Source organism: Poecilia latipinna, unplaced genomic scaffold (assembly GCF_001443285.1).
Source record: "Poecilia latipinna isolate Pla-1442-1.1 unplaced genomic scaffold, P_latipinna-1.0 Scaffold949, whole genome shotgun sequence".
Lineage (NCBI taxonomy): Eukaryota > Metazoa > Chordata > Actinopteri > Cyprinodontiformes > Poeciliidae > Poecilia > Poecilia latipinna.
The window spans coordinates 87,268-98,120 of record NW_015113565.1 but is presented as its reverse complement, the minus strand read 5'-3'; the positions used below and the strand labels follow the sequence as shown (position 1 = coordinate 98,120).

The 10,853-nt window shown below is 41.7% G+C and overlaps 1 protein-coding gene across 2 annotated transcripts in view; it reads right to left on the bottom strand.

The window, feature by feature from the left end:
- Positions 1 to 10,853, bottom strand: part of LOC106957928 (Down syndrome cell adhesion molecule-like protein 1 homolog) — a 75,500-nt gene that overhangs the window by 25,663 nt on the left and 38,984 nt on the right. For both annotated transcript variants that reach the window (XM_015049504.1, XM_015049505.1), the window contains exons 4-5: positions 471 to 617; positions 102 to 380 (exon numbers count right to left, since the gene is read on the bottom strand). In XM_015049504.1, the coding sequence (XP_014904990.1) occupies positions 102 to 380; positions 471 to 617 (426 nt within the window). The remainder of the gene's footprint in view (positions 1 to 101; positions 381 to 470; positions 618 to 10,853) is intronic.

The window sequence follows — 10,853 nt, the reverse complement described above, 5'->3', positions numbered from 1 at the left end:
GGAGACAGCTCAGAAATGTGTCCCTCTGCCAGGATGATTCACTCAGAAGACACGGCGAGAAACTGTCAGGTTATTTGTCGCCGAGCGTGTGTGTCACACACCTATTACGTGAAGCTGTCCAGACACCTCCTTTGAGCCAAAACTGTTGGTGACCTCGCAGGCGTAGCTGCCGCTGTCCTCCTGCCTCAGGTCGCTGACGGTCAGCCCAGTCAAGCGCCGGGTCCAGCGGGCGTCTGAGGGCAGCGGTCGACCATCTTTCAGCCAGCGCACGGTGGGGCTCGGGTAGCCGCCCGCTATGCAGGGGAGCTCGATGCTCTGGCCGGCGTACACCTCCCCGGCTTGGAAACTGTCCAAGATGGTGGGCGAGGACTCGCTGGGGTCTGAGGGGAGAGGTTGGGTTACAATTACTGATGAGCTAAAAGAGGAAGTGAAACAAAACAGAAGTAAAACTGAAAAAATCGGGTGCTCACCCATTACTGACAGCCTGGCTCCGTTGCTTTGCCGCGTCTCTCCACTGTACTTATGCTTGGTGATGCAGCGGTATGTGGAGAGGGCGTCCTCTTTCTGAACATCAGAGATGTAAAGAGCTCCAAAGGAGGTCAGGGAGAACCTGTTACCTAAAGAGAACATATCCACAGTGAAGAAGTGATGACCACAAATCAACTCATTCTCATTTAAACACAAACTAAACAGCACACAACGATACATAACACCGTCTCTCCATAACAAAAGCTTATACCTCAATGCACCGTAACAATTTTGGAAAGCCCAGACGATGATGTTACGGCTTTTCCAAGCTATAGATGTGGCGGCGACACTAATAGGGAGCCATGTTTGCTGTGATTAGTTTCTTTATAAACATAAAACGTACTATCCCGGTCCCCTGTGCATTCTGACTGTGGAACAAATACGTTGTGCTTATTGCTGAAGCGTGTTGCACTGAGAGCTAACAGCTGCCTGAACAGTTGTCTCTACCTGCCTAATGATGTCGCCTCCAACAACCTGGCACTCGGTCAAGACCTGGAGGACAAACTTCGGTCACTTGAACAAAACAAATTGTCTCTCGCAATACATAACCCCTGCTCTTCTGCATAACACCACAATAACTAGTGTAATTCAACAGATGAAATGCTAAGCACATTTTCAAGTGACAAAGCTGCCTCTTCTCATTTTCCCTTCAAATAATGTAATTATTTGTTTTTTGTGTAAAGCGTGTGAGGTTTTGACTTGGTGGCTTGGCTCAAAAGGTTTCTCCACTATTCAATAACTTAGGGCAAAACAATGACTTTTCCTCATTTTTCCATTTTCCACTGCAAAAAAATTTTTTTTTCATAGCTGTGTGTTTCAGTGTTACAAAAACTTTTAGATTCTTTTTTTTTTCATTAGATGCCACTGAGCCTTTTACAAACAACAAAATAAACCCACTAACAATTTACAGATGTTTGGTTTGCATAGACATCTGTGAGTTAACCAATTATTTTAAGGCCTAAGATCACACAGGAAAACACAGGATAACATGAGACTACAGGGAGGCAGACTGTACCCCAGTGACATCCTCTGTGCCCTCTGTCCTAGATCAATACAGAAGTCATTTAAGATTATTAATCCTACAGATCAGGTCCATATCTTGCCCTCTTCTTAAAATAACTATAGACTTAAGTTATTTCTTTCTGAAACTCCCCTTTTCATCACAACAATGCTTCTTATTATGCCATTTACAACCATTCTTAGGAGCGTTGGACTGAAAAGTCGTTCATATAATGAGTTCAGGTCCACCAGGTGTTTGCTAATTGCTGCTGCCACTAGTCTGGAGGAACTACTGGGAACTGAAGCTCCATGGAGGAGCTTTGTTGAAATATGAAATATGAGACAAACATTAAGGCACCACCCCAACGGTTGCCATGGGATTCTCAAACATGCATGACAGAATCATAGCAACTCTTTAGGTATGTTTTTGATGATGAATAACATTATCATATGAAGTTCAATAACCCTCCCTTCAAGCTGCAAAAAAAAAAGATTAATTCTTGTATTAAAAAATAAGCAATGTATTATTATAACTGCACTTTTGTAGTAGTTGCTTTTCTGCTTTAAAATACAATTTTTTAAAAAGATTTTTATGTTTCCATGGTTCCCAAAACTATTCATAAACTTGGCAAATTCAGAGACAAAGAAGTATTTTTATTTTTACCAACACGCTTCTTCTCACTGCTAGTAATATTACAGCTTTTTAGTGACCTAACCAGGGTCCTGACTTGAATCTGACAGAAAATCTGTGGTTAATGATTAGGGTGATGGCAAGAAGGCTCTCCAACCTCAACGATGGGATTTTTCTATTTGTGATTAAGAAGGAAGAGAAGTAAACGTAACAACATGAAACAAGATCTGCCCATCATGCCGAACATCTGCATTTGTAATGTCATCTTTAACATTTAGGGGTTGAAAATCTAAGCCAGTATAACTCAGTCCTGTTAATAATGATCGGTCCGTTTTTGACGAGGACTGACTTAATTGTTTTTAACCTAGCAATTTTTAAAGTGCACATTTTCTAATGTTTACTTAAAAAACACACAGCAGTTCTAGTCATCTTTAAACTTCACCACGCTCCCCCATCATTTCTTCCTCAGTCTTCATAGATCGCAAGTTTCGCTCAAGAAAAACTCGATTAAAAGAGTCCCTTATTAATAAAGTTATAACAAATAAATTGAGTGTGACAGGTTTCAAAATTGATTGAATACACTCGGTCTTAATTTGCAAACATTACGTATCACCTGCGCTTTTTAGCATCCGTCTGCTAGCAGCTGGTCGGTGCCCGTGTGTATGTAAAGTGTAAGTGTGCTCATAAGTATCAATATTTGATCTGAAATTCCTGTGTTTGTCAGTCGGGAGGCTGAGGAGATGTGGTGGAGGTGGCAGTTAAGGACTGTGTATGCGTTTCCTCTCACAACATCATGACCTTAGAGGAGGCACAGGCTGCAATTTCACAGCAGCCTTTGTTTGCCCCCCAGAATGAAGCCTTACAGGATAATGAGCACTTTAAGGCTGCTACTCCCACAACACCGAAGAGATGCCTGTCACAACACTCTGACACAGGCAGGGAGAGAGAGGTTGCAGGAGGAAAAGGGGGGAGTCAGCTGGATCTGTCAAAGCCACACTTTCTGTCTCGGTCCCCAGGTCCTCTGCAGCAAGGCTCAATTCATCCCATCTGCAGCTTCTGAAACAATGCTGATTACACAACTCGTGTCACATAATCCCTCTCGCTCTCTGGCCGTCCTGACCGAACGATTTGCTCACAGAATCCGTCTTGAGTCTCGACTCCGGCCGACCCCGTCTTTGTGTGAACTCTCACATCATCTGTCTCACCTCTTTTATCTCTCTCGCTTATGCTAGGTCTCAGTCTCTAAGCAGAGTGTCAGACAGAGTAAAATATTAATTACTAAATCTGAAATCACGGTGCTCTCTCAGTTTTTATTCATGTTGACTTCACTGGTTAATGAGAAAGGGAGGCAGCATGCATCACACACACACACACACACACACACACCCACACACACACACACACACACACACACACGCACACACATGCACACACACATGCACACACACACACACGTACACACACATGCAGGTGCAGCAAAATGTGAATGTAAAAATCTTGAAAATGTGAGTAACTGTTTACTGAACAGCGAGGAAAATACCTCATTCACCAACATCGTTCACTCGATCTGGAAAGCCAATAGACCCAATAAACTCTAAAACCAGTGCGTCTGAATGTGTGGATTTGTATCCAACCCCATTAGTCTGATGCCATAAATAAAATCCAGCGCCATAAAAGCAAGTCACCTAACTGGTAGCTGTGTAATTTACTCTCAATAGCATAAAGCCTCTGCAGAGGAAAATCCACAGAATGCACAGCAAGCATGAGATGTCCTGGTCACAGCCTTGACTTTTCAAGATTTAGGGAATTTAGGACGGACAGAATTGTGTTTATTTGCTAAATGCTTTTGGTTATCTTCCCACAAGTCGTTTGCTGGAAGTTTGACCCATTCCTCCTGACAGAACTAGACTGGGTCAGGATTCAAGGCCATCTTACTCACACCTTTTATAGGCTGTACCTACAAAGAGACTAAGATCGGGGGTTTGTGTGTATTTCATAAAAATCTGACGCAAGGCAATTTGTGTCCCAACTTCAACATCCTGGATGAAGCTTTGAGAAGTTAGTGTTTTCCTTCTTTTATGAGCTGCACTAATCCCCCTGAAGTAAAATACGCACACAGCATAATGCTGCTACCTCCGTCCTTCACAGGTGGAATGGTGTCAGGTTTGTAGGAATGATATGATGGCTGGACGTCAACATGCTATTTATTTCTTGTTTGAAGAGATGAACATGGCATCTTCAGGTGTCTGGAGATTCTACTCAAGAATAAATTATTCTCCTTTAATCTTTAGATTTTTCCACGAGGAAGAAAGCTCCTCAAATGTTGTGAAATAATTAAAATCTTACAAAGCAATGACATTACTATCTAGGCCAGTGTTTTGCAACCACTCTTCCGCGGCACACTAGTGTGCCGTGGAAATTATTCAATTTCACCTACCGTATTTTTCGGACTATAAGCTGCTACTTTTTTCCTAAACTTTGAACCATGCGGATTGCAGCCCGGTGCGGCTTTTCTGTGTATTTTCCTTCAACCACCAGGGGGCTCTCTAGCAGGAAGTGAATCATTAGAAGTCAAAATTGTAGATCAAAGAAGAACACGTTAATTTTCATTTAGAACAGCCACATGCTAGCAGCAGGCACAATGGAGAAATGTTTTCAAACTCATATGATGAAGCTTTTAAGTTGAGGGCTGTCGATCTGCCACTACAGGAGGGAAATAGAGCAGCTGCACTTCAGCTCGGCGTGAACGAAACCATGGTTAGTAGTGGCTAGCGGCGTAATTATGTAATTTTCTTAACACTAGATGGCAGTAGGTACAGAGCATTTTACATTAAAACAAGAGAATTAGTGATGCATGAATATTACAGGTAGCGGTGAGAGCATCGTATCTAGCAAGACTAACGACAGTGATGGAAAAGACAGTGAAGCTCAGCAGTAGTTGGAAAGAACATAGGTACATTTACCACATCATGTCTGTGTGAAGTGAGCTTCTCAAGCCTGGCTACTATAAAAACTAAAACCAGAGAGAGACTGAGAGCTGTTGAGGAAGGAAGAGCTTTGTCTTTCTTCAATTTCTGCCAGGAAATCAGCTGTTTTCGTCCAACCATGCACAGGTTTCACACTAGATGGGTAAAATATACAGATATTGACATTTTGTACATGCAAATCCTCATATTTTAACAGTGAAATGTTTCCCAAATATTATTGCTTCTTTCAGAATAAGAATGATTTTCTGTATTACAGCTTAAATAATGCTTGTGGATTAGTTTGTAAAACACGTAAGTTTTCTACAACTTCTTTAAATTTAAGACCACAGTGTTGTGGCACTGTTTAGGTGTTCAGGTGTATTTTTGAAGTGGACATGTTACGTGCAATTTGAAATAAAAATTGTAAAATGTGATAAAAATACATTTTTGTGTTTATTTGATTCCTATTCAAGACACTTCGATAAGAATGACTATATATATAATATAGGCGGCTACAGAGTATCTTTGTTTACATTTTTGGTTGGTGGTGTGGCTCGAGATTTTTTCAATTAAAAAAGTGTACCTTGGCTCAAAAGAGGTTGAAAAACACTGATCTAGGCTGTCTTAAACTGACATAGTAATCTTAATAAAAATAACACACTGCATGTGACGATGTGGTTAAAACTTTACTTCACAAACCTTAAACCCCTGAAGACTCACAAATAACCAAAACAGCTCCCAGGGACTCACAGACTAAAATGATTTGTCAACAACAAGATGAGTCTTTAAAAAATCTTTTCAGTCCTAAAGAAGCTCTTTGAAAGCAGCCGCATTGCCTTAAGGAAGTCGACATTGTTGGATCTCGCCAGAGTTTGGTCAGCTTCTGTGAGATGCATTCATGGAAAAAAGATAAGCAAAATCGCTCATGATTCCTGCATGCAAATGGGCGCCAGATGGGAGCTAGCATTTCAGCCTCCTAATTCCAGCCGCTGCTCCAGAATACCCTGAAGTGTTTCGTAATGCCATAATAATAGCTAAACTTTTGAATAAATTCAGATTTGTTGCAATTTGCTCACTTGTTTTCCATGAAAAATATTTTTCAACTTTGCGGTTCACTTTCCTAAAGTCCTTTAGGAAGGTGGAACGTTGATCGTATTGGACCAGCTTTACTTATAGGGCATTTTTAAGCACCCACGGGACCAAAGTGCTGTTGGCATTATGAATGATTGAACACGTTTGACGGGAATAAATTTAAAAAATTCAAAAATAAAATGACACACATGTTCATTTTGCCTTAAATTGGGCCTCAATTTGCAATGAATCAAATGAATAAAGTGTAATCTGCAAACCTGGTACAACTAGGGCATTCATATAGGATCCACCTGGTGTTTGTCCAGGACCTACTCTTTGTTCTTGTACTGTTAACATTCATTACTCGAGCTGATGTTTTTGTTTTGTTTTCAACAAAATGGCAGCCAAGCAGTGACATAACAGTAGTAACCTGCTGCAAGAAGGAGTTTTAAAGTAGGGGAAGGTAAATGGGAGATATTACAAGTATAAATGTGTGTAAGAGAGAAAAGGAGAAAAAAAATAAATAAATAAGAGCATGACTTTGTCTATAAATAGAGCATATACTGTAGCCTTTGTGGGTCCAAAGGTGTGCATGCAGCGAGTGTGAGTTAGGAGCAGCCTCATTTTCTCACATGCAAATGAAGGCGTCGGTGCAAAGATAACGAGGCCCATATTTCCACCTCCTCAGCGGGGCCATTATTTATTGATGTTCTGCATCTTTCCCCCTCCCCTCCTACTCTCGTGCTTCCTTCATCCTCTCTCTGTTGCTAGGGCCTTCTCGCCGCCATCACGTTGGGATTTCAGCGCACTTCCACCAATTACTAAATCATATTTTGTTGTGCAAATCGCTTGAGGATGACAGCGACCGTGTAACCTTTGTAGTTTTGGAAATACGAAACGGCTTCGGAGGTTGCTGAGATGAAAACGGTGTCAACAGAAAGTTGCTCTAGATAAATTTATAGCAGCTTGAAGCTTTATTACCAAGTACTTTTGTTAAAAAAAAATATCAAAAATAGCACAAAGTAGCTTCATGTTGTGTTTTTCTCCAAAAGGTCGAAGTGCAGTTTGAAAATTGAGTTTATTTATTTATCCAGCTGACTTTATCTTCGGGACATCTTCATGCAAATTGTCAATATGCTATTTAGACTAGATCAAGTGATTTTAAAAGAAAGATCTGACTTTTTATAGGTCCCCTCTGCATGGACTCTGTGTCAAATCAGGCTGGAAAAGGCTAATGAGTTATTGAACTCCCACTCCTGTTCCTTTCTCTGGTGGATCATTACAACCTGTTCCCTGGGGTCTACATCTTACTCAACACAGATTACAGTCAATGACAGTAGTTTATTCCCTAGAAGGCCTCTCTACTTTAAATTATAATACTTGCTAATTACGACATCAAAGGAGAGCGAGAAGTTTCAAAGGTAGCAGAAGGTCAAAGGTTTTGCAAACAGTGGACGCAGATCGTGTTTATCAAAACATCCATACCGCTTTTGTTTACATTTTCTAACTACTTAGAGTATGCAGTTAAGATTTTTATATTTCAGCAAAAGTCAAACAAAAAATAAATGCACTTGCTGCAGATTATTTTAGAAGTTTTGCTGCGTCTTTTCTACACATCAGAAATAGCTCTGCTGGACAAAAACGCTTTGAGTTTGAGTGTGAAAAATATAGTCAACATTCTAAATGTGACTTTATCAAAATTGTGCTCCGCTCTCCTGCCTTATACATTTTGCTCTCAGCGGCAAGTTGCAGAGAAGAATTTGAAAGAAGGTGAGAAGACAGAAGGAAGGAGGAGCAGATCAAACACTTGTGACTGTCACCGAAAGGAGACAAAAGGAAAGAAAAAACATGCAGCATATTCTGCTGTTTCCCTGCAGTGCTGGAATACGCTCGGTGCCCACAAACGCTGACATGATGGGGACGCGCACACGCTCAAAACACCAACTAATGCTTAAAATATATACATATATATATATATATATATCTTGCACAAATGTATTTACATATATTTAAATGTATGTGTATTAGCACTAAAAAGTGGATGATGAGTGTTGATTAATCAGGATGAGAGGGGAGAAAGGAAAGATGGGGAAAGTCAAAGGAAAGATCGAGGGCTAGCTAAGAGGGGATGCAACAGTGCATGTCTCTGTTCCCCATTTATGCAAAAAAGGAAGTTACATCTAAATTCAGAGCAAGGGCAAACGGCAGGCTGTCTTTGCTTCTCTCTCTTTCTGCTGTGTACATTTAAAGATCAATGCAGATCCAGGTGGTTGCCATGAAACATGTGCTTTCCTGTATGATTCACTAGATGTCCACTAAAATATGGCCAGTAGCTACAGTTGGATGATTTCCAGCTTTGACTGGTGGGTGGTTTGTCGCAAACTCAAAAATCCCGCCTTTTTTCAACCTTTGAATGCACCGCGCCAACCCGTGCTACCTGGTGGCAGAAAAAGAGATGCTCTTCAGTGTAGACGTGTTCCTGAGAGGAGCAGTATTTGTAGAATCAGTGAGGTGTTCAACATTGATTCATTTAGGTGGTGAAGTAGTGGCACTTTGAACAAATACCCAGAAGGTCCAACATTGTACAACAAAAAAAGTATTTTCACCAAAAACACACTGAGGCAGCTGTTTAATAAACACCAGCTCTACTCACTGCAGAAGACATTTTAAAATGACAAACTTTGTCATAATTTGTATAAAAAACAACATGATTTTATTGTGAATGTTTGATGTTTCCACTGCTTCCAGTATAATTTATCAACCTCACATGACAGGAAGGCTGGAAAAAACATATATTCAATGCTTTTCTTACTTTTTCCTACATAACTGTACAAAAATTACACATTGAAAATTGACCGCAAATTTTGATTGGCGAGTCTCACACTGGTCTGCTTTTATTTCACAGTCAAATCAGGTTTTACTGCCACAACCGATGCTCAACAACTCTGATAAATGAAGGTCCATTCTGCTGCATTGCTCTAGCAAAAGAGGCTTTGTTACGGCGGCCAAACCGTTCCTATGGAGCATGAATCAATATGCCAGTTAAGTCCAACACAGCATAAGGAACGTCTGAATCTCAGCCTTCAGCTCTCTTTTTCCTCAGCTCGACTCTCTGTCACTTGTTCATTTTCTGGAAGAGGGTCGGTCGAGTCGCTGGGAGAAGCCGCGGCTCTGTCATGTTTTCATTAAAAAGCTACGCTTCACTGTCTAATCCTAACTACTGTCCTCTTCCCTAACCAATTCTGACTGCTTACCTCATCTTTCAATCATACGTGCCCTGCCTCTCGCCTACGTGTGATCTCTCGCACGCCGACTCTGGGCGAGTGCGGAGGATGCTCGAAAGTTGAGCCGGACAAACGTGGGAGCGGAGACGGGGCGGGGTGGGCGACACGGACAAGGGGCAGAGTCCGGTTTCTGCAGCAATGAGACCTCGTCTCTTCTGCTCCACTGGATCCTCTGTCCCAATTTGCCCTGTGTGACTTTAAACAGTAAACACTGGGGGAGGGGACGGAGCGGAAGGGTCTGTAAAAAGTCTGAACGGATCGTTGAGGACAGAATTAAAACCAGCTGCATTCGCGAGACGCACACAGCACAGAGCCACAGCAAGGACTGCGTCCCGTCCCGACCAGACAGCCTAAATGGACCAACCCAGATAGAGGCAGCGGCAGGGAGATTAAGAAACAGTGGGAGCATCAGAGGAAACGAGGGATGGAGGGGGAAGAGGCTGAGCGGATGGAAGAGAAATAGGGAGAGATGTAGAAATAGGACTCCATTATTCATGACGTGTGTTTCATGTGCTGGGAGACATCTGGGACAGCAGTGATAATGAGAGTCCCACGAGACAAAAAAAAAAAACTACATACACACACATCCTAGTACACAGAATCATACAGACACGTGCTGCCACAGTCCACACACCTACCCTCTGCAGGATGTCCCATTAACTTCTACTGAACCGTTAATTGTCTGTGCACCAAAATCTAAATTCGAAAGGAATGCAAGACTTTAAAACTGTGCGGCAAATCAAGCCCCCAACAGCACAAAGCGCTCACATCTTCACCTCATGTTTTTTTTTTCTTTACCTAGTTTCAAATAAGATAAAGAAGCCGCAGTTTGTTTATGTCTTTGTCTGATTGTGTGTGTTTGTGTGTGCGATGCAGTGTAGTCCAGCTTAGCCCATGGCCTGGGGCAGTGAGCTGCATTAGCAGCACTGAGTGAGCCGCCTGGTCTCTCCCTATTAGAGCGCTGGTGGCAGAGGAGTGTCACCGCCCAGCGAAGAGACACGCAGGACGACAGAGAACATAAATACCGCCAGACACACACATACACACATGAATACAGACAGTGACACACCACAGAAGGACAGCTAAATGACTCTCGATACAAACAGGACCAAAGCGTAATATAAAGAAGTTTATTTCCAATACGGGATACAATTCTGAGAAATAGTAATAGTTTAGTTTTCTGTGGAGATGCTCTCCTGCCTGCCATCACCCTGATATTTAGTTCTTGCCAGAAATTCCTCATCAGATTCAAGTCAGGACAGGACTCTGGTTTTCAAATGTAGAAAATAGTATATGTTGGTAAAAAGATGATCTTAAACATAAATCTGTATCGATTTGTATATATATAAATAAAAAATTCCCTTCTCACCCTCC